This window comes from Rhinolophus sinicus, linkage group LG18 (genome assembly GCF_036562045.2).
Source record: "Rhinolophus sinicus isolate RSC01 linkage group LG18, ASM3656204v1, whole genome shotgun sequence".
Lineage (NCBI taxonomy): Eukaryota > Metazoa > Chordata > Mammalia > Chiroptera > Rhinolophidae > Rhinolophus > Rhinolophus sinicus.
Genome location: NC_133767.1, coordinates 12,983,471 through 13,004,626, shown reverse-complemented (window position 1 = coordinate 13,004,626; position 21,156 = coordinate 12,983,471). Strand labels below are relative to the sequence as shown.

General features: G+C 50.9%; 1 protein-coding gene across 7 annotated transcripts in view; it reads right to left on the bottom strand.

Moving 5' to 3' along the window:
• Window positions 1–1,857: 1,857 nt before the first annotated feature.
• The window catches only part of SRL (sarcalumenin), a 43,809-nt gene continuing 24,510 nt past the window's right edge, over window positions 1,858–21,156 (bottom strand). For 3 of the 7 annotated variants that reach the window (XM_074323174.1, XM_019715477.2, XM_019715476.2), the window contains 5 exons: window positions 11,886–11,987; window positions 10,741–10,836; window positions 7,631–7,747; window positions 6,684–6,917; window positions 1,858–5,112 (listed from right to left, as the gene is read on the bottom strand). In XM_074323174.1, coding sequence (XP_074179275.1) covers window positions 4,301–5,112; window positions 6,684–6,917; window positions 7,631–7,747; window positions 10,741–10,836; window positions 11,886–11,922 — 1,296 coding nt within the window. In that variant the 5' untranslated portion in view covers window positions 11,923–11,987 and the 3' untranslated portion in view covers window positions 1,858–4,300. Of the gene's footprint in view, window positions 5,113–6,683; window positions 6,918–7,630; window positions 7,748–10,740; window positions 10,837–11,885; window positions 11,988–13,278; window positions 15,389–21,156 lie in introns of all 7 variants that reach the window. The other 4 variants (XR_012493245.1, XR_012493247.1, XR_012493246.1 and 1 more) reach the window with 4 other exon arrangements.

Sequence of the window (21,156 nt, the reverse complement as noted above, 5' to 3'; positions counted from 1 at the left end):
ACACATCTTTCCACACACACAGACTTTACATGAAGGTGTTTGCATACTCCCTATATGTATAAACACATGCAACCCCCATATATTCAGAGAGCACATACACATACGTACCCGTAAACGCTCCTTCAGCCCCTCACAGCACCTGCCTGTTTAGAAAGGTTGTCGATTTTGCTTCCTCCAAGTTGTTTCCCTATCACCTTGATAGCAGACTTAACCTAAAGATGGTAGGGTATGAGGCTTTTGAAATACCCCAATTTTGATCATGCCAGCAGGTTCTGGCATGTTATATTTACCTTCAAAACAGACCTCACCTACCTTCCCTTTTACCAGGGAAAAGCTCCTTACTTCTCCCAGTCAAGGGAAAATGCTGGCTGCAGTCCCGGGTGGGAGAGGTGGCCTGGGACAGTGGTGGGCAGGTAGCAGCGGTCTTAGGTAAGTCAGCTTGCTTGCTGCTCAGACTGTGGACTGTGTACCCCTAATCAGGAGGAGAGCAAGACAGAGGGAGGCAATGAACTGCATTGCCCTATTCGTCCAGCCCAAGGCTCAGCCCCTCCTGACTTGGGAAAACCCAGAGCAGGTGGGCAGGCCTCGGAATCCTGCATCCTCTGATGTGAGCCCAGCAGTGGTGGTCCAACCTCCCACCAACCCAGGACCCAGCTCTTTTCCTTTTCGGAAACATGCTCTCAAGCATGGGGTTGGGGTGGTGATATCCTCTGGAGGACCTCAGGGGTAAAACTTCAAAATAAAGGAGCTCTGCTCTGAAGGTTTCATGACAGGTACAGGCAGGAGGCCCGGGTTATGCTACGGCGGCACCACTTCCTGCAGCAACCAAGGGGAGGCACCATCCCTCAATTCAGGGCAGACCTTCTGGCTTGCTCCACTGGAGCCTTCAGGTACCAAGTGGGCAGCTGTGTGGCTGAGGGCGTGGCCCAAATGGTGTGACAACCTGAGTGACCTCTGTGAGAGATTTAGGATAGATCTTAGTAACTCCTGTTAATGGGCTACTGGTAGGGATGCCAGAGGGAGCGACAAACTCAGGTGCTAAAGAGTGTTTCTTCGAGTTTACGATTATACAGCAGTAGGCCTTAATTTCATAGCCGCTGAGGGAACGGGTCCTCTTTGACACTGGGAGGTTAGGAGGAGGAAACCTGAAAAGAAGGCAAGGGGATATAAACCAAATGAAGCCAGGGGGATGTAACATGCAGCACAGGGAATGTAGTCAGTAACAGTGTGATACCGTGGGACGGTGTCAGGTGGCTGCTGGACTTATCGTGGTGACCACTTCTTTAGGTACATAAATGTTGAATAACTAGGGGTATACCTGAAACTGATATAATATTGTATGTTAGCTATATTTTAATAAACATCTTTAAAAAAAGAAGGAAAGTGGGGGGGGCAATTTTCAAATTTTCTGTCTATCCCCAAGTAACTTAAAAATTACTATACAGGAGTGGGAGGAGACAGGAGGAATGAACAGGTGGGTCATGGGATTTTTAAGGCTGTGATATTCCTCTGTAGGACACTATAATGGTGGACACGTGTCATTATGCGTTTGTTCAAACCCATAGAATGTATATCAAGGGTGAACCCTAATGCAAACTATGGACTTTGAGTTACTACGACATGTCAGTGTAGGTTCCTAAATTCTGACAAATGTACCACTCTGTGGGGGTGTTGACAGCGGGGGAGGCTGTGCACATGTGGGGGCTGGAGGTATATGGAAAGTCACTGCCTTCCTCTTGGTCTTGCTGTGAACCCAAAACTCCTCTAAAAAGTCTTGATGAAAATCAGTACACTCTACTAGATAAAAGGAAAATAAAGAGATTAAACTGGCTGGAGACAATCAGAGAGTAAAAGGTGTTAAAGAGAGATTGGAACTTTATTGAGACTTTCTCCCTGATGAAATCAGAATGGAAACATTGGAAAGGTTCCGCTTTGGAGAGAAACAGCAACTGTTCAGGCACAAATACTTACAGATACTCCTCTTGGGGGAATCTCTGGATCCTAAATTTCCCCCAGCTCCCAACCCACTCCCCATCCCCCCAAAAGTCAGAATTCTGTTTGAAATCCTCCAAAGCGCGGGGCACAAAACAGCTCTTAAAGCCCGAGCTGACTGACGGACAAGCCTGCAAGCAGTTAGAGAAAACGTGAGTCAAGGAGTGAGCAGAGGAACACGAGTAAGAAAAGGAAAATGGAGAAAAGGAAAAAAAAGATCACACTGGTAATGTCACCCCTGCAAATATAAATATTGTATGAATGTATTAGCCTCATTCCACCTGCTTTCCCCAAAGCAATGGTGACATCAGCAGCTATAAAAATGCCCATACAGTTGTGCACATTTTATTTCCCCTACTGCACTAAGAAACACAGATATGCCAAGAGGAGTTCGAGGGCATTAAGGGGCATTAAAGGACCAAGGTGGGAGGGCAGACTCTCAAGAGGATAAATGATGGAGAGATGAGGCAAGGGTTGGTTTTTGATGAGAAGAAAAGCAGCTCGTCAGGCCCTGGTCACCAGACTCCTTGGACGTCCCTAGCAGACCCCTTTTCTTCTCTGGTTGGTTCTGTCCTTAGAAACAATGTCCTGGAGGCTTTGGGGCCTCTGGCTTTCTTGTGGGAGGTTCCAGGTCCTCCAAAAAGCCAAAAGCAGCAGCCTCTGTTGCAGCACGCACCAGAGTGCTAATAATTCTGAGGAACAGGAATTGCGAAGTTGCAGTTCTCCGCATGGACCTAACGCGATCACCAACTTGCTTCCACTGCCTAATCCCAAGTGCCTCTCCCTCTGGTCCAGGATGACTTCCTAGTGCTGGCGGATCCTGACCCCTGCCTCCTGGTGAAGCTCCCGAGAGAGGCTGGCTTCCCAGGCAGGAGACCCTCCGAGCAGCCCTGAGCCATGTCTCCTGGATTTGCACAGACTGTTCACTCACCTACTTTTCATCAATTGGCTTCTTCACTCCAGGGTCTTCCCCCACGTCTTCTGTCCCCCACGGCCCTCCATGGTGGCACACGCCAGGCAGGACTCTCACAAGTTCTTTCGCTCTGCCCTGTGGCATCTGTTATCTCCCTAATCTCTCTTGGACAACATAATACACACACATCCACACTCGTCGGTATTTGAAGGCCCTGGCTTTCCTGTGGTGCATCCAGTGGGTATCAGCACCAAGTGCAGGTGAGAAACTGAACGTACAGCCTTGGTTGCCACCGATACCGAGTGGCTGGTGCTGGTTCTGACTCCTGGGAAATTACTCTGAGTTTTTTGAGTGTTGGCACATCAGGGAATGGAGAAGAAGGGAAAGGAAAAGTCATGGTGATGAAAACCAGGAAGGAACGACTCTTGTGCTGAGTGTCTCCACAGAGAAGCTGTGGAAACAGCCTCCTCTTACATTTGGGAGAAGCGGGCTGCCCAGAGAAGTCCCCGATGAAAAGGAGCAAGGTCTCCATTGTCCCCTCTGAAATCCAACGCCTTTGGGGTCCGAGTTTTCCAAGACATGCAATAGACAAAGACACACTGCAAACCGATTAACCCTCTGAGCCCTTCCAGTACTTTCACTGTAGTCACTTCCAGTGAATTGCCTGAATACACGGAACATTTACCCTCCTCTTGGGGCCAGTACAGGGACTGAGCTTCCCAGGTGGCTTAAAAGGCCACGCCAGAGAAATGGCACTGGGAGGCAGATCCTTCTCCTAGCCTGGGAACTCTTGTTCTCTTAGTGTTCTGGCATCCTAAACCATCCCCCTCACCCCTTGAGGAAACAGGGAAGAGGGCCCGGGGTTAGGCTCAAAACCCAGGGTGATTCAGGCCCAAGAGACTGTCCCCTGTTGAAGTCACCCCAAGCTGAGGAGACAGCCGAGGGCTGGGGGACAAACAGAAGGGTGTGTGGAAGGCGGCCACAGTGGACCTGGGTGGCCCTACAGAACTCAAGTCTTCTCTATTTTCCCAGCTTATGGGGGAAAAAAGAATTTCCGCTACTTTTAGCTTAATTAACGCTCATTACTTCAGTATACACTAGAGTTTAGCTGCTCTCTGTCCCTCCGAGATAGGACCCAGGAAAAGCAGGCGTGGCCTGACTTACCTCAGTCAGGCCCCCTAATGGAAGCAACGAGACAAGCATACTATAATTCACAGTTTCCACTCGTCTCCCTCGACCCACACCTTCCCCCACCACTGGCCTCAAATTAACTCCCAAATCTCCGATGCATAAAGATTCTTGCCAGTGTGGCTCAGAGGGTTAATAAACCAGGACTTCTCAGACAGGACACAAGCTCATTCACCAACAGGAACCCGAGAATGGCCACGCAACAACCTAGTGTTTCTTATAGCGATTCTTCGGGGTTTCGCCACACCCTGTTTTGTCACAGTTGAGAGCACCTGGATTCTTCCCCAGCCCCAGGCTTCCCAGGAGACCAGGGAGCTCGTGGGTGATGGCCCGCTCAATCTTCTCCAGAAAGCAGCCCCCCATGTAGGAGCACTGCTGGGACAGCAGCTTGAAACTGGAAATGGGGTTGATCCCAAAGAAATCCTTATAGGCCTCGCGGTTGGGAAGGTCAAATTTGCTGACGTTGGTCTTTGCCAGGATGGTCTTGAAGATATAGAACTTATCAGGATCTTCCACAATGTCCTTAAAGACCAGCTCTCCGTCACTGAAGAAGGTCATTTTGTCCTTGTACGTCTGCAGGTAACGGTCGACCAGGAGGGCGTGGATGCGCACGCGGATGGCATGCTGGCGGATGAAGGCGATCTTGTTCTCCAGCCTGTTCTCGATCACCTGGTTCAGGTCTTCCAGGAGGGAGATCTCTTCCTTGAGAAACAGGTCCCGGTGGGTATCGGGCTTGTAGTCTTGCGGCCAGAAGGAGCTGACGTAGACCCTTGGGGGCTCCGTGACATTGATGAGCGGGGCCAAGCTCCAGAAGAGAGCCCCGTAGACCCGCATGAGCATCTGTGTGGCCAGGTTGTCGGCCTTGTTCAGGATGATCCTTATCTGGGATTCACGCCCCTTCAGCTGGCGGAACAGCATCTCCAGCTCCAGACCCACGTCCAGCTTGGTTGGGTCAAAGACGACAAAAATGAGGTCGGCTCTGTCGATGAACCACTGGCACACGTCGTTGAAGGGGTAACCTTGGGGAGAGGGAGCAAGAGGTCAGGCTGAGCAGGCATTAGCCCAGGCCCCTCGTGCCTCTTTCCAGAACCAAACCATTCTGCAGGTTCAAGGAAGTAACGGCATGAGGGAGTTTCTGGGCTTCTAAAGACTTTGAAAGAATTAACTGCGTATCTCCTGCCTGTTGCCAACCTTGACCAAGAACAGCCTGATCGTTGCTTTAATCTACAGGAGAATCCAAGGCTCCAGGGAAGCAAAATAGTTTTTCTAAATGGAGATCTTCCTACTCTCTAAGAAGATCCGGGGCAATGGCAAAGACGTTGAAGGAAAGAAGTCAGGGAATTAGAAGGACGTGAAAGACAGGATCATCATTTAGGAAAGAAATGCGGACCTGGCATAAGACCCAGGCGAGAGCTGGGCTTTGTCACTGGCCAGATGAATACTGAATGCTTACAAGCTGTAGCATTTCAACTACAAAATGACAAGATGCCAATGATGCCTAAGTTGATATAAAGATTATTACGTTGCCACAAATACAGGAAAGCACCTAACTAAAACTGCTAGTCACATAGTAGGTGCTCAATATATTTTCATTCCTTTAACTTCTTTTTTTTTTAATTAAATGTATTGGGGTGACAACGGTAGTAAAATTACACAGGTTTCAAGTGTACATTTCTATAACATATCATCTATATATCACATTGTGTGCTCACCACGCAGAGTCAGCTCTCCTTCCATCACCATATACGTGACCCCCTTTACCTTCTTCTACCATCCCCCCTCCCTCTTTATTTCCAAATGAAGAGACTAGGAATACCTGTCTTGGGAATTTTTTTACAACAACCAACCAATAATGCACAAAATTATCCAATGCATAACATGAGTGCAATAAAGGTTAATTTACTATTATAATTATTAGTGATTATATTATTACTAGTCATAAAACAGGGTCAGGTTATAAGCAAAATGGGAATGATAGCCATAAATTGAGATCAACCAGCTGGTCATATATTCCTACAAATGCCCTGTGCTGACTCATTCCTGCAGACAGCCCTGAGTCATGGCAACAGTCAATGCTCTGGGTCATAGCCTAGTGCCTGCCAAGTCCAAAGTGGCAGTCCCCTGCCATCTAAAGGCAAGTACGGCTTTTGATACAGGCTTATGTTGAAACAGGCCTGGTAAAGTAGGAAGAATTGAAGGTCAGGTTCGACCCAGGTCCAGGTTAGCCAGAAGTCAAGTACAGCTGGACTGGGACCCAATTAATCCAAGCCCTTGATCAAACAAGACAGCCTGGGCCTCCCAAAGACAGCTCAGCCCGAGCAGACCTCGAGTTCTACTAACAGACCAGCTTCCTCTTGGGAAAATAATGATCATCTCCAAGGCAGATCAGTCCTTGGGGAGGTAAAAGGACAAAGTGCTCCACACCTACGTGGTACCGGTGACAACGCGAAGGAGCTGGAAGCATAGAACACATCCCCTGGTCTTGGGCACCACTGGCCACTTTTCCTCTCTCTTGACTGCCTACCACCCACTGTCGAAAACAGTTTTCTAAGACAAAGCCCACGCTGTTCAGAAATGAGCACTGAACTACCTCTTTCTTGCTGCTTGCGGTTCTCGATGATGCCTGGTGTGTCCACAAAAGTGACCCGCTCCAGAAGTTTGTGGGGAACCTCGATGCCAATCAGCTTCTCCAGGAAATTCTGGCCAAACTTCTCGAGGGGTGAGAAGGACCGAGTGCTGTCAGCAGCCATGACAATCCCCTCGATGGTTTTCAGTTTGGGCCCGTGCATGAGGACGGTGAACTCGGAAGTGGTGGGCTCAGCACCTACACACGGGCACAAGGTGAGTGGAAACAGGTACCTCCAGGGGAGAGACCTGGTGCCAAGTGGGTAAGCAGGATGTTTCGGGGAGGGTTTGCCACAAGAACCGGATATGACGTTTGCTAAGCTAGTGACTTCTTTTTTTTATTGTAATAAAACATAGGTAACATAAAATTTGCCATTTTAGCCACTTTTAAGTGTACAGTTCAGTAGCATGAAGTACATTCACATTCACCCACGACCACCATCCAGCTCCAGAACCTTCTCATCACCGCAAACTAATCTCTGTGCCCATTAAACACTAACTTCCGATTCTTACCTTCCTTGGCAACCACCATTCTACCTTCTGTCTCTACAAATTTGATGCCTTATAAGTGGAATCATACAATATTTATCCTTTTGTGATCGGTTTATTTCATAGTATAACGTCCCCAAGATTCATCCAGGTTGTAGCGTGTATCAGAACTTCACTACTTGTGAAGGCTGAATAATATTTCACTGTATGGATGGGCTACATTTTCGATGGATGTTGGGTTGTGTCCACCTCTTGGCTATTGTAAGTAATGCTGCTATCAACATAAGTGTAGCTGCTGGTTTCTTATGTGATTTTCATGACTATATTGAAGACATATGTAAATGTTTTGATTTTTCATAATGCTTCTCCATATGACATACACCGGAATACCAAGAATCACACACAAGAAGACCTCGCTCTTACCTGTATAGAGCTGGTAGCGAGTGTCTTCCAACCCAAGGAGGTAGTTTATCATGGTGGATTTGCCGACGCTCCACGGTCCCAGGAACAGCACCATTGGCTTAGAAGTTATCTCCCCATCTGTGGGCAGTGGGAGTCAGAGATGGCAGTGAACTAACAAAGTTTCTCATGGTGGGAGTGAAACAGTTCTTCACATTGCATCCCAGGACAGTCCATCTAATTGAGTTGTGGGATTCTACATTGGACCGCACAGCATGTAGCATTCAGTGGCACATCTCTTGCTATGCAAACGTGATCACCCAGTTAAAAGACACCAGAAGACAGCATTTGGGCCTTGCACAGATCCTTGGCACACAGCACTAGAAGGAGGCACTAAGTGAGCCCAGAGCTTACTCTGGGTGAGGCCTCCTGGTTTAGATCTGGGAGAGAAGGGCTCATAAAAGGGGAGCAGAGAGCTGCCACATGAAAACGCTTCCATCTGGCTTGGTAACAGAAGAAAGGGTATGAGAGAGGCTTATACAACCTTCGCGGCCTGGACTTGGGCACTGCCTATTCCCAGCCTCCCTCCCCTGAGCTCTGTCTCTTGAAATCCCACCTCAGCCTCAGCCCAACCCTGGGTTCTGGGGCCAGTCTCAAATATTAACATTAGCCTCCAAAGTCCATGACATGTTTGCCAGGTCCCAAGACCAAGCACTGACCAGACAATTCTTGGGTTCTTGGGAGAACACCTGCATAGGCCACTCCAGTTGGGGTCCCTAAGAAGAAAAAGCAGAATTCTCCAGTGCTTTCAAAACCAGGGGGCAGGAAGGGGAAGGGGAGAGGCTTGCGACATGGGATGCAGACACCCTTGGTGCTGGCTTTCAGGTGCCAGCGATTTCAACCCTTCTTTGAACCATACAGGTTCAGCCCCGCATAATTTAGTCCCTAAAGTTCTCAGACCTTTTGTTTCTCTGATCCTGGCAGACAGGCCTCAAAACAGTAGGCACTCCATTTTGTTTTTCATTTAGTCTTTCCCATTTTACTTTATGTAATTTCTTGGTTCAAAAATCAAAGTATAAAAAGGTACACACAGTGAAAAGTCTCCCGCCTGTCTGCACTCTACCTAGGCTGTAACACCCGCTCCGTATTCTTTCAGACAGTCTATGCACGTATAAGCAATACTCCCCATCTTTTTCAGAGAAGAAGGAGTACAGTATTCCTCCTTTTCTGCACCTTGCTTCTTCATGTGCTGGTTTCCTTTCTCTAAGGTGAAACCAAGCCCTACAAGACCAAGATGGTGTCTCGTAAATGATGGGCACATATATATTGCCTGAAAGTAACACCATGGCCCTGCCCCACGAGTCCCTGGTATCTCTGTGGGTGTCAACTTCTAGCTCAGGGACAGGGAGGGTCAGGCAGGCTGAGGGGGTGGCAGGAGTCTCCAGGGATAGCCATAGAGACTCTACAAAAAGTCTTTTTTACCCTGGCCCAGGGGACACCAAAGGGAGCTGGACCTTCAGCTGGCCGCTGAGACAAACCACCACCAGGGCTTTCCCTGGCTGCTGTTTCAGCCCTCTGCAGCAGGGGGCGTTACTGGTACGTGCAGGAGGCTGCAGGTGAGACCCTGAGGAGAGGAGGTTACACAGGAGGCTGCCCAAGGGCACAGCGGAGTCCTGGCACTGGCGGGAGATGAGGGGAGAGGAGCCAAGCCTGGAAAGTGAAGTCAGGAGGCAGAAACACCCTCCCTGTAGAGCACCATTCTCTGGGCAGCCCCGCAGCCTCTGGGGCCAAGTCACAAGGTCTGAGGGCTGCGGGAGAAGGCAAGAGTGAAGAACAGGAAAGCAAAGGGGACACGGCAGCCTCACAGCGACACCTGCACTCCCTCTGCGAAGCCGAAGAGGATCGTTTGCTCTTAAGCTTGCAAGAAACAGTAGAGACAGTCATGAAACAGAGCATTCTCCGGAGGGGAGAATGACAGCCCTAATTCCAGCTGTGTGACCCTGGGTAGCAACAGGTCCCTCTGGAAAGCAGGACTAAGGGAAACCCCAGAATGCCCTACCCACTTTACAGCCATCAAGAGCATCACGTGAGATCATGGAGAAGTAGCCAATTAACACAGAAAGATGTGGAATGCTACTCACCATCCAAACAAGTAGATACCACTGTTAGTGTTTTCAAGGACAACTAACACTTAAAAAAGGCATCCCAGTGGGGAAACAAGAGCTCTCATATACTGTCACTGTGAGTGAAAATTGGTGCAACCAAAAGCAATTTGGCAACCACTATCAAAATGCTTAATTCCAGTGTTCCACTTTTAAAAATTTATCCTACAAATATATTTGCGTGTAATATGCAACAATTATAGTAGTGTTTATAACATTAAAAAAAAATGGAAAATGGCCAACACCCCATTTTCCATCATAGTGTGGTGGTTGTGCAGTGTGGTACATTCACGCAAGGATTAGAAAGGGCAAGAGGAGACACACACACACACACACACACACACACACAGTTGTATGATATGATCCCATCTCTATAAAACGAACAGGACAAGAAATGCTTGTATATGCTCAATGGATGCAGAAGAAATGTATTCACAAGAAATTTTCACAGTGGGAGTCTCACAGAGTGGAATTAGAGAAACTGGAAATCAGGAAAGGGGTTTTTAATCTTTCAATATGTACTATTTTACACTATTTGAAATTTTTATTTTTTTTTGGCAACAAGTGTACCTTAATTATTTTAAAAGAATTCAGACCCGAGGGAAGCCAACTAGGAGGCGTGAACAGGAGGAAGAATGGATCCAGGCCAATCAGGGAACTTAAGAGACGATCCGTAAATGAACAGGGAGCCTTGTGGTCCCTTGAGCTACAACGGATTGAAGTTCTCATCACTGCCCTTGGAAACCAAAACTGAAGCGTGAGTCCTTACAAATGAAATGCTCTCCGGAAAACCCTGTGCAAATTATGGGGCCCTCTTGCAGTGACAGGATGGCTCATGTGGCTGAAGTCTCTGCCGCTCTCCAAGAACTAAGGAGAGCTCAGCTCCGTGTGTGCAAGGAGCTCGGGAACAACGTGGGCATGGGGGGGGTGGGGAGGGAAACAGGGTGTGCGTTTGAGGTGCACGAGCTGTACCTGTGATCTCATGCTGCCGAAGCTCATTGTATCTGTAAGACTGTTCCAGGGGCTTGATGGACGAATGGTAGATCTTTCGAAGCCGCTGCAGCACCGCTGGGGCAGAGAGGGATGGGGGAGGGGGTGTCAGGTAGGCTAACGACTAACCCCTGTGGTCCAGCTCACTCCCAGGGCAGCTTCCAGCCCTGCCTGGTGGGGAGCCGGGGCTGTCTGCAGCCCAGCAACTGTACCACACATTAGCATTCGAGGAGGGAGTTGGTCCACATCCCAACCCTCAGAAATCTTTAAATCAGAGGCTTTCCCTTCCCAGCCCCGAAACACCTGGGCTATACTTCTTTTCAACCTGACCCTGTCCTCTCTCTCCTCCTCAGTAGTGTATCCTGAAGCACGGCCTCAGCCTGCAGCTAACTGAAGGCTTTTTCTATGGCAGATGAGAACCCCATCTTCTCCTCTCTGCGCCCCACCTCTACTTGTGCTTGCCTTAGGCTCAGAGGGCTGAGCAGGCCTGAAGGACCACCTCCCTGGCCCCTGGCCACAACCCCTGGTGTCCCAGAAGGATGCCACATCCCAAGTGTCTTCTTGGGAAGAGCATGACTGCAGAAAGAAGCGACTCACAGAGGCGAGGCTGGGGGTCCCAGAGTGCGAGGCACAGAGTGGGGAGAGGGCCCGAGAGCCAGGCTTCCCAGAGCCCAGCCCTGCGTGCCCCCTCCTAGCTGTGCACTACAGCAAAGCACTGCCTTGCTCTGAGCTTTCCCTAACTCTTCCATAAGAGGAGCAGGTAAGCCCCGCCGAAAGCCCTGGGTTATTACAAAGCTGAAATGAAATACCGGGCAGGAAAGGGCTTTATAAACTAAAAATCAAAGCAGATATGATGAACTCTATTAACGGCCCCTCCAGGTCACACCCCGGAGGCTGGCACTGTCCCCGTATGCAATGCTGGGATTTGCCCTCTACCCTTTCGCTGGCCCCTCTGCTTGGATCACCTCACCCTGCGAATCTAGAGTCCCTCCTCCCCCCAGCCGTGGACCCTGCTCACAGAGCCTCCTCCAAGAAGCCCCCCCTCTCCAGGGCTCTCCTGCCTGGGGTGCCCGCTTGCCTCAGAGCCCCAGCCCCAACCCCAGCAGGTTCCTTCTTCCTCTGGTTACCAGAGTAATCATCAGCTGGCTTGTCCTCGTCCAGCATCAGAGTTTTCTCGATGTGGGTGCGGTCCCTCAATGGGGCGTCTTCACTCACATCCTCCGCCTCTTCTGGGGAGAGAAGCAGAGAGCAGGGTTAGGGTACTACTAAGAGCCAGCTAGACTCGAAGCCCCCTCAATATGGGCAAGGGCAGGGCCTTGGGGAATTGCTGGCCCAGGGCTTGCCAAGCTCAAATGAACGGAGTTCTGGCTGTAGGAGGGACTTTGGAATCCAAACTCAACTTCTGTGAAGCAGCACGAGCCATTCTATATATTCAACAAATACTGAGCACCTGCGATGTGCCAAGAAACGAGCGTTGTGCTGGGAATACAGCAACGCCCCAAAGAGACACAGCTCCTACCCTTGTGGCATTTTGTTATAGTCTACTGGGGAGAGGGGGAGAAATATTCTGAAAAGTAATGTAATAATCCGCTAAAGACTGGGTTTGGCAAGATTATCTAAGTAAGTATAGAGAGAAATGAGTCGAAGTTAAATGCTTATGATCAGAGGCCTCTGGTAGAAATCCAGAGCGGTGCTCCCAGTACGACAGCCATAAGCCACATGCGGCTGTTGGGCATAGGAAACGTGGCTGCTCTGAATTGAGATGCGTTGTACATAGTGGATTTCAGAGACTTAGTACAAAGATAATCAATATGTCATCAATAATTTTTGTATTGATTGCATCTTAAAAGATAATGTTTTAGAAATACTAGGTTAAACATATTAATTTTAACACCACCACCCCCCAAAAAAAGTAATATAATAATGACAAACGGTGATGTGGCTATGGAAAGGAAGATTCCAGAAACTACGAGGGCCTAAGAAGTGTGCCTAGGAAGTCAGTCTTAGCAGGGGGTCAGGAAACTTCCCTGAGGGGCCACGTGTGAGCTGAGACACACAGTGTGAGGACTTAATTAGATGAAGATCAGGACAGGAGATGAGAGTGGTTTAGCAAGAAGCAGGAAGGGGGCCTGGGCCTCAGCGGGTGAGGGGTACAGGCTGGGAAGCAGGAGTTCTGCAGAGGCTGACCAAGAACGGCCTCAGAGGACCATTCCTACTGTGTCTCCCTGACAATAAGACTGAGCCGGACAATCAGCTCTAATGCGTCTTTTAGAGCAAAAATTAATATAAGACCCAGTCTTATTTTACTATAGTATAAGACTGGGTCTTATATAATATATAATATAATATATTGGGTCTTATATTAATTTTTGCTCCAAAAGACGTATTAGAGCTGATTGTCCGGCTCGGTCTTATTTTGGGGGAAACAGTATGGTCTGCATTTCATCCTAGCACCAGAAACCAGGGAGAGAGTCTAAGCGAACACCTGACCTGGTCAAATGAGCATTTGATCAGACTTACAAGGCTGCCATAGGGCATGGGCTGGAGGAGCTGCTGCAGGGAGAGATCAACTGTTGCTTCTGACCATCAAGAGAGGCCCATGAACGCCTGCAGGTTCCTGGAAAGGCCATTTCTACCCGGGTTGGTTACACAAAGGATCTTAGGTGATTAGAACTGGGATGGACTTAGGCCTGTGGGGCAGAGGGAGACTAGTTCCACCAGGGATGGAAGCAGAGAATTAATGTGCCTCGTGGAACAGCTCAGGACCCGGGCAGCCCTGACCCGACCCACGACAGGGAGGACAGGAAGAGGGGAGGGGCTGGCTGCCTGCAGGCCTCCCACTATGGAGGGTGCAAATAGCTGAGGAGTGGTATGGAAACTGAATGCCGCAGGGGAATCCACAGGAAGCCACATGGGAAGGTGAAGACTGAGCCCAGTCGCTCCACCTGAAAGCCCAGCTCTTGGTCCAGGCCAGCATCCAAAGCAGATGCGGCCATGGGTGTCTGGGCCATGCCTAGGGTTCGATACATCGCCAATGTTGCCCAGTGGTTTTGGCCCTGCCCTCCCCCCATCCCATCCCGCAGTCCTGAGTGGGTGGCTGCTGCTGCTCCAAGTGGATATCTGTGGGACATGGGTGTCATGGCCAGCCTGAGATTTCTTACCGCGATCCTGACCCTAGTCCCAGTTCACTCCACCTGGCATGGCCTAGTCTTTTAAGGGAGGCCCCAGATACTAGCCCACCAATGAGGGTTTCCAAACCACTCTCCCACCCGTCCATCTCTCCACTAATCTGTACGGGTCTTCAAACCCTGCCACCATGTCCCTGTCCTCCAGGCTAAGGCACTGGGCCATATTGAAAGGCACCAGGGACCTTAACGGGTACATCTGTGGGGCTTAACTCATAGTGACCACGTTCCTCAGGGCCCTCCATGGCGCGGCCTCTCACTGGGTCCCTCCAAACTGGGAAGAAGTAGGCCATAAGCAGCCCAAAGGCACCCCCCTGGGCCGGGTACTCTGGATGGGGCCTCCACCCACAAACCCAGGCTGGCTGGGGCTGTCCCGCCCCACCCTGTCCCTGCCTGTCCCACTACATACAAGACGTCCAGGAAGAGCGCAGCTGCCCAAGTGCCGGAGCAATTCCGGGGTCCCCTACCCTGAGGTCCCTCCTCGGGCTCCTCTGCCTGGGCCTCCAGGGCCTCGTCCCCCTGAGGCCCTGGATTCGGTTCCTCTGAGCTCAGCTGGGCCCCCTCGTCCCCACCGCTTGGGGTTTCTGCTGCTTCCTGGGATTCCCCCGCTTCCTCGGAGGAGGCCCCTGCTTCCTCTGAACTAGCCCCGTCGCTGCTGTCCTCCGCCTCTTCTTGGGATGGAACTCCTCCTTCCTCTTCGTCGTGGCTGCCACCCTCTTCCTCAGAGGAGGCCTTCTCCGGGTCCTCCTTGGACCTCCCTGGCGCCTGGACCTCTTGGGGGCGGTCTTCCTGGGCACCCCCTGTCTCCGTGGCTGGGCTGGGGCCCGGCTCCCCCTGGTCCTCAGGCACCTCCCTGGCTTCTGTGTTCATGTTCAGGACTCCATCTGGCCCTTCTGGCCCCTGATCAGGCCTTGGGCTGCCCTCGCCTGCTGTCTCGGGCGTGTGGGCCTGCTCGGCCTCCGCGTCAGGAGAGGCCCCTGCTGCTGCTCCCTGCACGGGGCTGTCCGCTAGGAATTTCTCAGCTTCCTCAGGGACTGCACCACTCCCAGCCTGTCCTTCTGCCTCCTCTGCAGGGCCCTCTCCTGCACTGAGCTCAGGCCTCCTGTCTTCCCCGGTTTCCCCCTCCCCTTCTGAAAGGAGGGCACTTGCTTCTCGTGGCCCCGCAGGGTCCCCGGAGGAAGCTGACTCTGAGGCTGAGGCATTGGAGAGGCTGGCTTCGGGGTCAGAGCCCTGGCCAGGGGCGGTGGGGGCCCCAGCAGCAGTCTTCTCCGAGCTCTCAGCCTCCCTGCCATCTGGGGAGTGAAGGAGCAGGTTCTTCTCTCGAGGGGCCGCCTCTGCATAAAGCGCCCTTTCCTTCTCCTCTAGACTTGCGTCTCCAGCAGAGAAATGATTCTCCAACAAATTGCCAACATCTTCTGTGCCACCCGAAGCAGAAACTTGCAGTTCTAAATGATTAGAACACGATTGGTCAGTTTCACAGGGTTGGCACTAACTTTGCTTCTCAAAAGCGTAACTGCCTAGCTCCCATCCTCCGGGAGTGAGGTGTGGACCTGACGTCAGATACACCACCCTCCCAGGTCTTCATAATTGCCCTGTGCAGCAAGTAGTGGGGGCGGGGGGGGGGGGGGAGGCGGGGTTATTCCGCTCCCTCCCAAGACCTGTGGCTGGGGGAGTTACAGACCCACTGCCTGTCCCTGCAGGACTGAGCAGCTGACCACTCCTGAGTCCCGCCCCTGACCCGACTACGCCTCCCGCTGGGTCCTGATGACTGTAGGGACGGCACCTGGGTGAGCCCTTCCAGTCCTTCCTCAACCTGCCACAGGCATGCAGGCACGTGCCGCCGGGCTCACCAGGAGATCTTTCCAAGATAGGACAGATGCCCTGTCAGTTCCTAGAGTCATTAACCAGCGTGCTTTTTATACTGCTATCAGCAAAGGAGTGCAAACAGGCGTGTGCGGGCCAGGTCCTCTCAGGTTACACGGCAGAGTACTTAGGGGATTACTTGTGGCTCTCAGCCTTACTAAGTCACACATCCAACTCTGTTCCCTTAAGGGCAGGCATTTGCTGGCCTTGCTACCTTAGATTAGAGGGGACATGGCCTGAGGAGGAGGAGATATCCAAAAGGGGAAGGGCCAGGGCTTCCCGGTGGCCTTAGCCAACCCCTCCCGAGGGGATCCCCTTCTAAAGGCTGACAGCTTTACCAGGAAGTTAAGGGCACAGGGCGGAAAAAGCAGGAGAGGCAGAGGCAGGGGCCAAGTCTGTGCTGAGACCTCTGTCAAGAGACAAGTGTAATTTCTTTGGAAAATGGGGTCAGAAGAGGGTTGAGCCTATCCCTTCCACCCTCTCCCAACCAGACTGAGACCTATTTAAGGTGGGGAAACACTGCTGGCTCGTGGGGATGAGGGGCCACAGGGCCTGCCCTGGGGCAGCTGAGACAGCCCCCAGGCTCCCTGACTCACAAGGACTCTTTCTGAGGGAGCAGCCTCCCGCCAGTCCGCTGGGTACAGACACCCCCCACCCACCCTCAGGCCACAGCCTATCCTCCCATCTCTGCCTCAACAAAGAAAAGCTACTTCTTGGGGCACCCCTTCTGCCTCAGGGTACCCACACACCTTGTGCCCTGAAAGCTGGGGCAGCCTCCAGGGACCAGGAACAAATGCTTTCCCATTAGTCCCCACAGATGCAACCTGCTATCAAATTCAGAAGAATGGCAATTTTGGGTGCCTTATATTATAAAGGAGCCCCGTATGCCGATAAAACACTTCCCCAAGCACTTTCCCGCGTGTGACCGCATCCAAACTTCCCTCAAACTACTGTCAGCCACATTTCAGAGCTGAAGGTCAAGAGAAAGTCCGTGACTTGCCCAAGACACCAGGTGTCTGGCTAATGGGCGACTGGAACCCAGAACCACCCATTCCTTGTGCAAGCTTTCCATGCCCCACTGTGTAGGGCAGCACACGGGCACCCTTTCCACAGGCACCTCACCCCTCCCTGCGTGCACCTTCTCTCCAGGCTCACACTGCATCGTGAACCAAAGTTTAATCCTCCCTCTGTTCCCAGGGCTGGGGCCCTGCCTGACCCACGGAAAATGCTAAGAGATCAGTGGTGAGCTCTGGGTACAACAAGACTTCGTGGTCCCTTAGTGGGGGAGCTGGAGGCTACTCATTAAAATTTTCTTTCATTACCACCTGAACACCTATATGTACTGATTCCTTTGCCTGCGTCTCTATCCCCCCATCACCACCCTCTGGAGAAAAATTGATGGCAGGAACTTGGTTTAACCCAAGGAGACTAAAAGTCCTCTGAGCAGCAAGATGTATGTCATATAAGACACATCTGTACAATTATTCAGTGTGCCAGGCAATGCTTAAGCACTTTATATATAAAACATTAATTTACTTGATCTTGCTCAACCTACTGAATCTTACTTGCTTCTGTAAAACAAGTCTCACTCTTACCCAGGTGTTTTATAGACGAGAGGAGCAGAATCAGACACTGAATGCCTCGCCCATCACACAGCAACTGGTTGAGGCCGTTTAACTCCAGAGCTACAAAAAAGGGGGTGCTATACCCATTCTACTCAGAATGTGGTCCTGGCACCCACAGCATTGGCACCAGCCAGGAACCTGGTAGAGATGCAGATTCTCAGGCCCCAGCCCAGACCAACTGAACCAGAAGCTGCATTTTAACAATTCATTTTCACATTACAGTTTGAGGCGCTGGTCTACACTACCTGACAAAACTGCCTCTAAACCAGTGGTTCTCGGAATATTGGAACCACCAGGCTCTTGGGTCCCACTCCTCTCCTCTTCCTCAAAGGTTCTGATTGAATTAGAGTATATCCCCAACATCAGGACTTTAACAAAAAATTATTGGGTAATTCTAACATGCAGCCAAAGCTGCAAACAAGCCAAATAATCCTGACCCCAGCCTCTCAACACTTGTGTGCCCACTCGGGGCTCTCAAGTTGGATGGGTCACCCAGGGCTTAGCCTTTGAATAGCCAGTGGTCAAGGCTTCTCCTCTGGGAAACACAGCACCTTCCACAGGCCCATTTCCTCCACAGATGATGATGATGATGATGATGATGATGATGATGGTAGTAGTGGTGTTGGTGGTGATGGTGGTGGTGTTGGTGGTGGTGGTGGTAGTGCAGTGATGGTGGTAGTGGTAATGGCGGTGGTGGTAGTGATGGTGATGTTGGCGGTGGCGGTGTTGGTGGCAATGGTGGTGGTGATGTTGGCAGTGGCGGTGGTGGTGATTTTGGTGGTGGTGGTGGTGATGGTGGTGATGGTGATAGTGATGATAGTAATGATGATGGATGATGATGGCAGACAGACTGGATCTGATCACCTATGGCATTTCCAATATTCTCAAGACAACGTCTGATCCTGATGGGGGTGAGAGGGCTACATAGTTCTAAGGGAAATGAGGACCCCAGATTTGGGGGGTTTACCATGACCTTCACAGTGTTGTATATTTCCACTCCTAGGCCCTGGACAGGAAGGAAGTCAAGCGTCCATGTGTGTATACATGTTTACATCTGTACTCTTCCCTGGTTTTTATGATTTAGTGCCAAGCTGCCCCTGACCTCTTGCTAAGCAATTTGGAGTGAAAAAGACCGAGGGTGTTAGCTTCATGCCCTGTGACCTTCCTTCCTGGGCTAAAAATAACTTCTCTGACACAAAGTCTCTCAATGCAACACGCTGTGCTATTGGGCCCCAGAGCTCAATTCTCAAGAAGCAGCTGTGCCATTGGGTTCAATCTCCTCTGGGAGGCACAGTTAGAGGCTTCAGGAGCCTCGGATTAAACTCAGTTCAATTCTGTGAAATCAAATCTAGTGTCTTCCCTCCCTCCCTGACCTCCCTGGCATCTCTCTGAAGCCCTCCACTGGCCCCTGGGGGAGGAGGTGAGGGAGGGTCCAGAAGACCCAGGATACCCTGGATGGGTTGAGTGCCCGGTAAGATAAGTCTTGGTCTCTCGCAGGACATGCAGTACCGTACTGTATTTGCTGCTGCCAGGGCCACCACCTCAGCCTCACACAAGCCTGGGTGCTTACATCAGGGTACATGAATAGCAAGCCCCCAGCTCAGCACCAGAGGCCACGCGAAGGACCATATGCTTGACAGGCTGTTGCCCTGGGTAGAGCACAGCATATACCAGTTCCGCTTTCTCTCCCAGTGGAGGGCTCCCTCTCTATCATCAGCCTTTCTTCTGGGGTCAGCCTCAGCCTCTCCCCCCACCCACAGCCTCAGCAGTAACCCTAGGTTCAGTCCCCTTTTTCCTCTCTCCACCACCAACCAAACACCTGATTATTTTCCCATTTCCTAACTCATTCCAAAGCACTTTTCACACAGACTCAGAGAACTGTGGGGTTTCCAAGGGCCTTCCTTAGTGGGTCCAACTGTAGAGGAAGATGCTCTGGCAGGGGAACCTTAGAGACTTGCCCAAGGTCAGGGGTAGGGTTGAAACAGAGCATAAGTTCATGGCTCTTAGTCTAGAGTTCTTTCTGCTCCCAAGTAGTTTGCAAACCATGTCCCATGAAGGGCTAGGGGACCATGGAAGTGACTAGGAGGTGAGGGAAGATGAAGGAGCTGGGGTTTAGCCAACTCCTTTGTACTTCCTGTCTAGCAGGTCTACTTGGGTCTGTCCCACTGCTTAAGGAGGGGGTGGGTGGTTGACAACCCCTGCTCCTGCTTCCCCCACCTCCTCCCTAAAAATTCCTCTAGCCTCCTCTCGGTCATCTTCTCCAACATCCCAAGGAGCCACCCTCACAGTATCTTTTCACTTTGCTGATCAACACGTGCCAGGCACTGAGATAGACCATGTCTCGCCTTCATGCAGAACTTCATGTTTTCCAAAGTAGTTTCATGTTCTTCTTCTTTCATCCTCCTAACAGTCCTCTGAGGCAGGGAATGCAAGGATGAGGAAGCAGATACAGGAAAGTCAAGTTGTTCTAAGGATGGGCTAGAACTCAGGCCAAGAAAAAAACAAAGCTCCCTGGCCCACGTGGGGGTGGCATCCGAGACCTGAGAACTTTCCAAGGACAGATGCCCAGTCTCCAGGTCAGTGTGAATGTGGTGTTTCACAAGGTGATTCTGAGGAACACCGACACTGGAGAACCACGGCTTGTACCACCCTCAGGACCAAATATCAGGGAGTCTGTCACAAAACTGGCAGCAGAGGTCTATTCAGAATAGAGTTTTGTTGACCTGTTTTGAGCCCACCTCAAGGTGCCGAAATTTATTCCACCCTGCTGGAACTGAATGTAAACTTAATTCCAAACTGTCCGAGTCTCCTTAGCACACACTTCTAAGGGTCTGCTGAGACAGGACTTCTCCTACACTTGAACTAAAACTATTGAGTCTAAAGTCACACACAGGTAAAAAGTACCTCTGACTGTTATTCACACACAATCATGCAAATGAGTCATCAGTAATAAAGTTCCAGGGGGACAATCACTTTCTAGTTCTACCCCAGGACATATCTGTCTCAGGGAGTCAGGGATCCCAGTCTTGGCATCCAGGAGGTCCCACGTCTGTCACCAAGCTGTCCTCCACTCACACTTGGACATCTCGTCAGCTATGCCTCAAATACAACTGCAAGCACTTCAGAAACAGTGATCACAGAGCCGGAGCGGGCAGACTGACCCTTGCATTTTCTAGATCTTGTCTCTGAACACTCCTGGACTGGGAAAATGGTCAGCGGTCTCTTCATCACATTGTTTCTTGCCCTTATTTACAGAATAAATGCTCACCACTCAGAATCCCTTGTTCTTTCACTTCTTAGATGAGCCTTGAGATAGCTTTGCAGATGCTGATGCTGAAAAGGACCTTAGAAAGGAAGTGCTTGCAAGAGGCACGGGTTGCCCACATCCTCCCAGGACCCCTGAGGCCCTCTCTCTTGCCATTCTGTTGGCCTTTACCTCTTCTCCCCAGACAAGAGGACCAGGGTGCAGTGAACAAGGCAGCCACTCTTGGAAGGTTCTTTGGCCTCCTTGCCAAGCTCCTAAAGTCAAGGCTAATCCCACCAGGACAGCCTGTCCCCGGCTGGACTTGAGCCCAACAATGATTCACCCAGTGGCTAGGATACAATGACAATGGCACCCATCAGAGAGAACATGGGGCTGAGAGTCAAAAGGGACCTCCTCGCAGACCAGCTAGTTTGATTTCACCAATGAGGATCCTAAAACCCTGATAAGTGGTTGTCCCAAG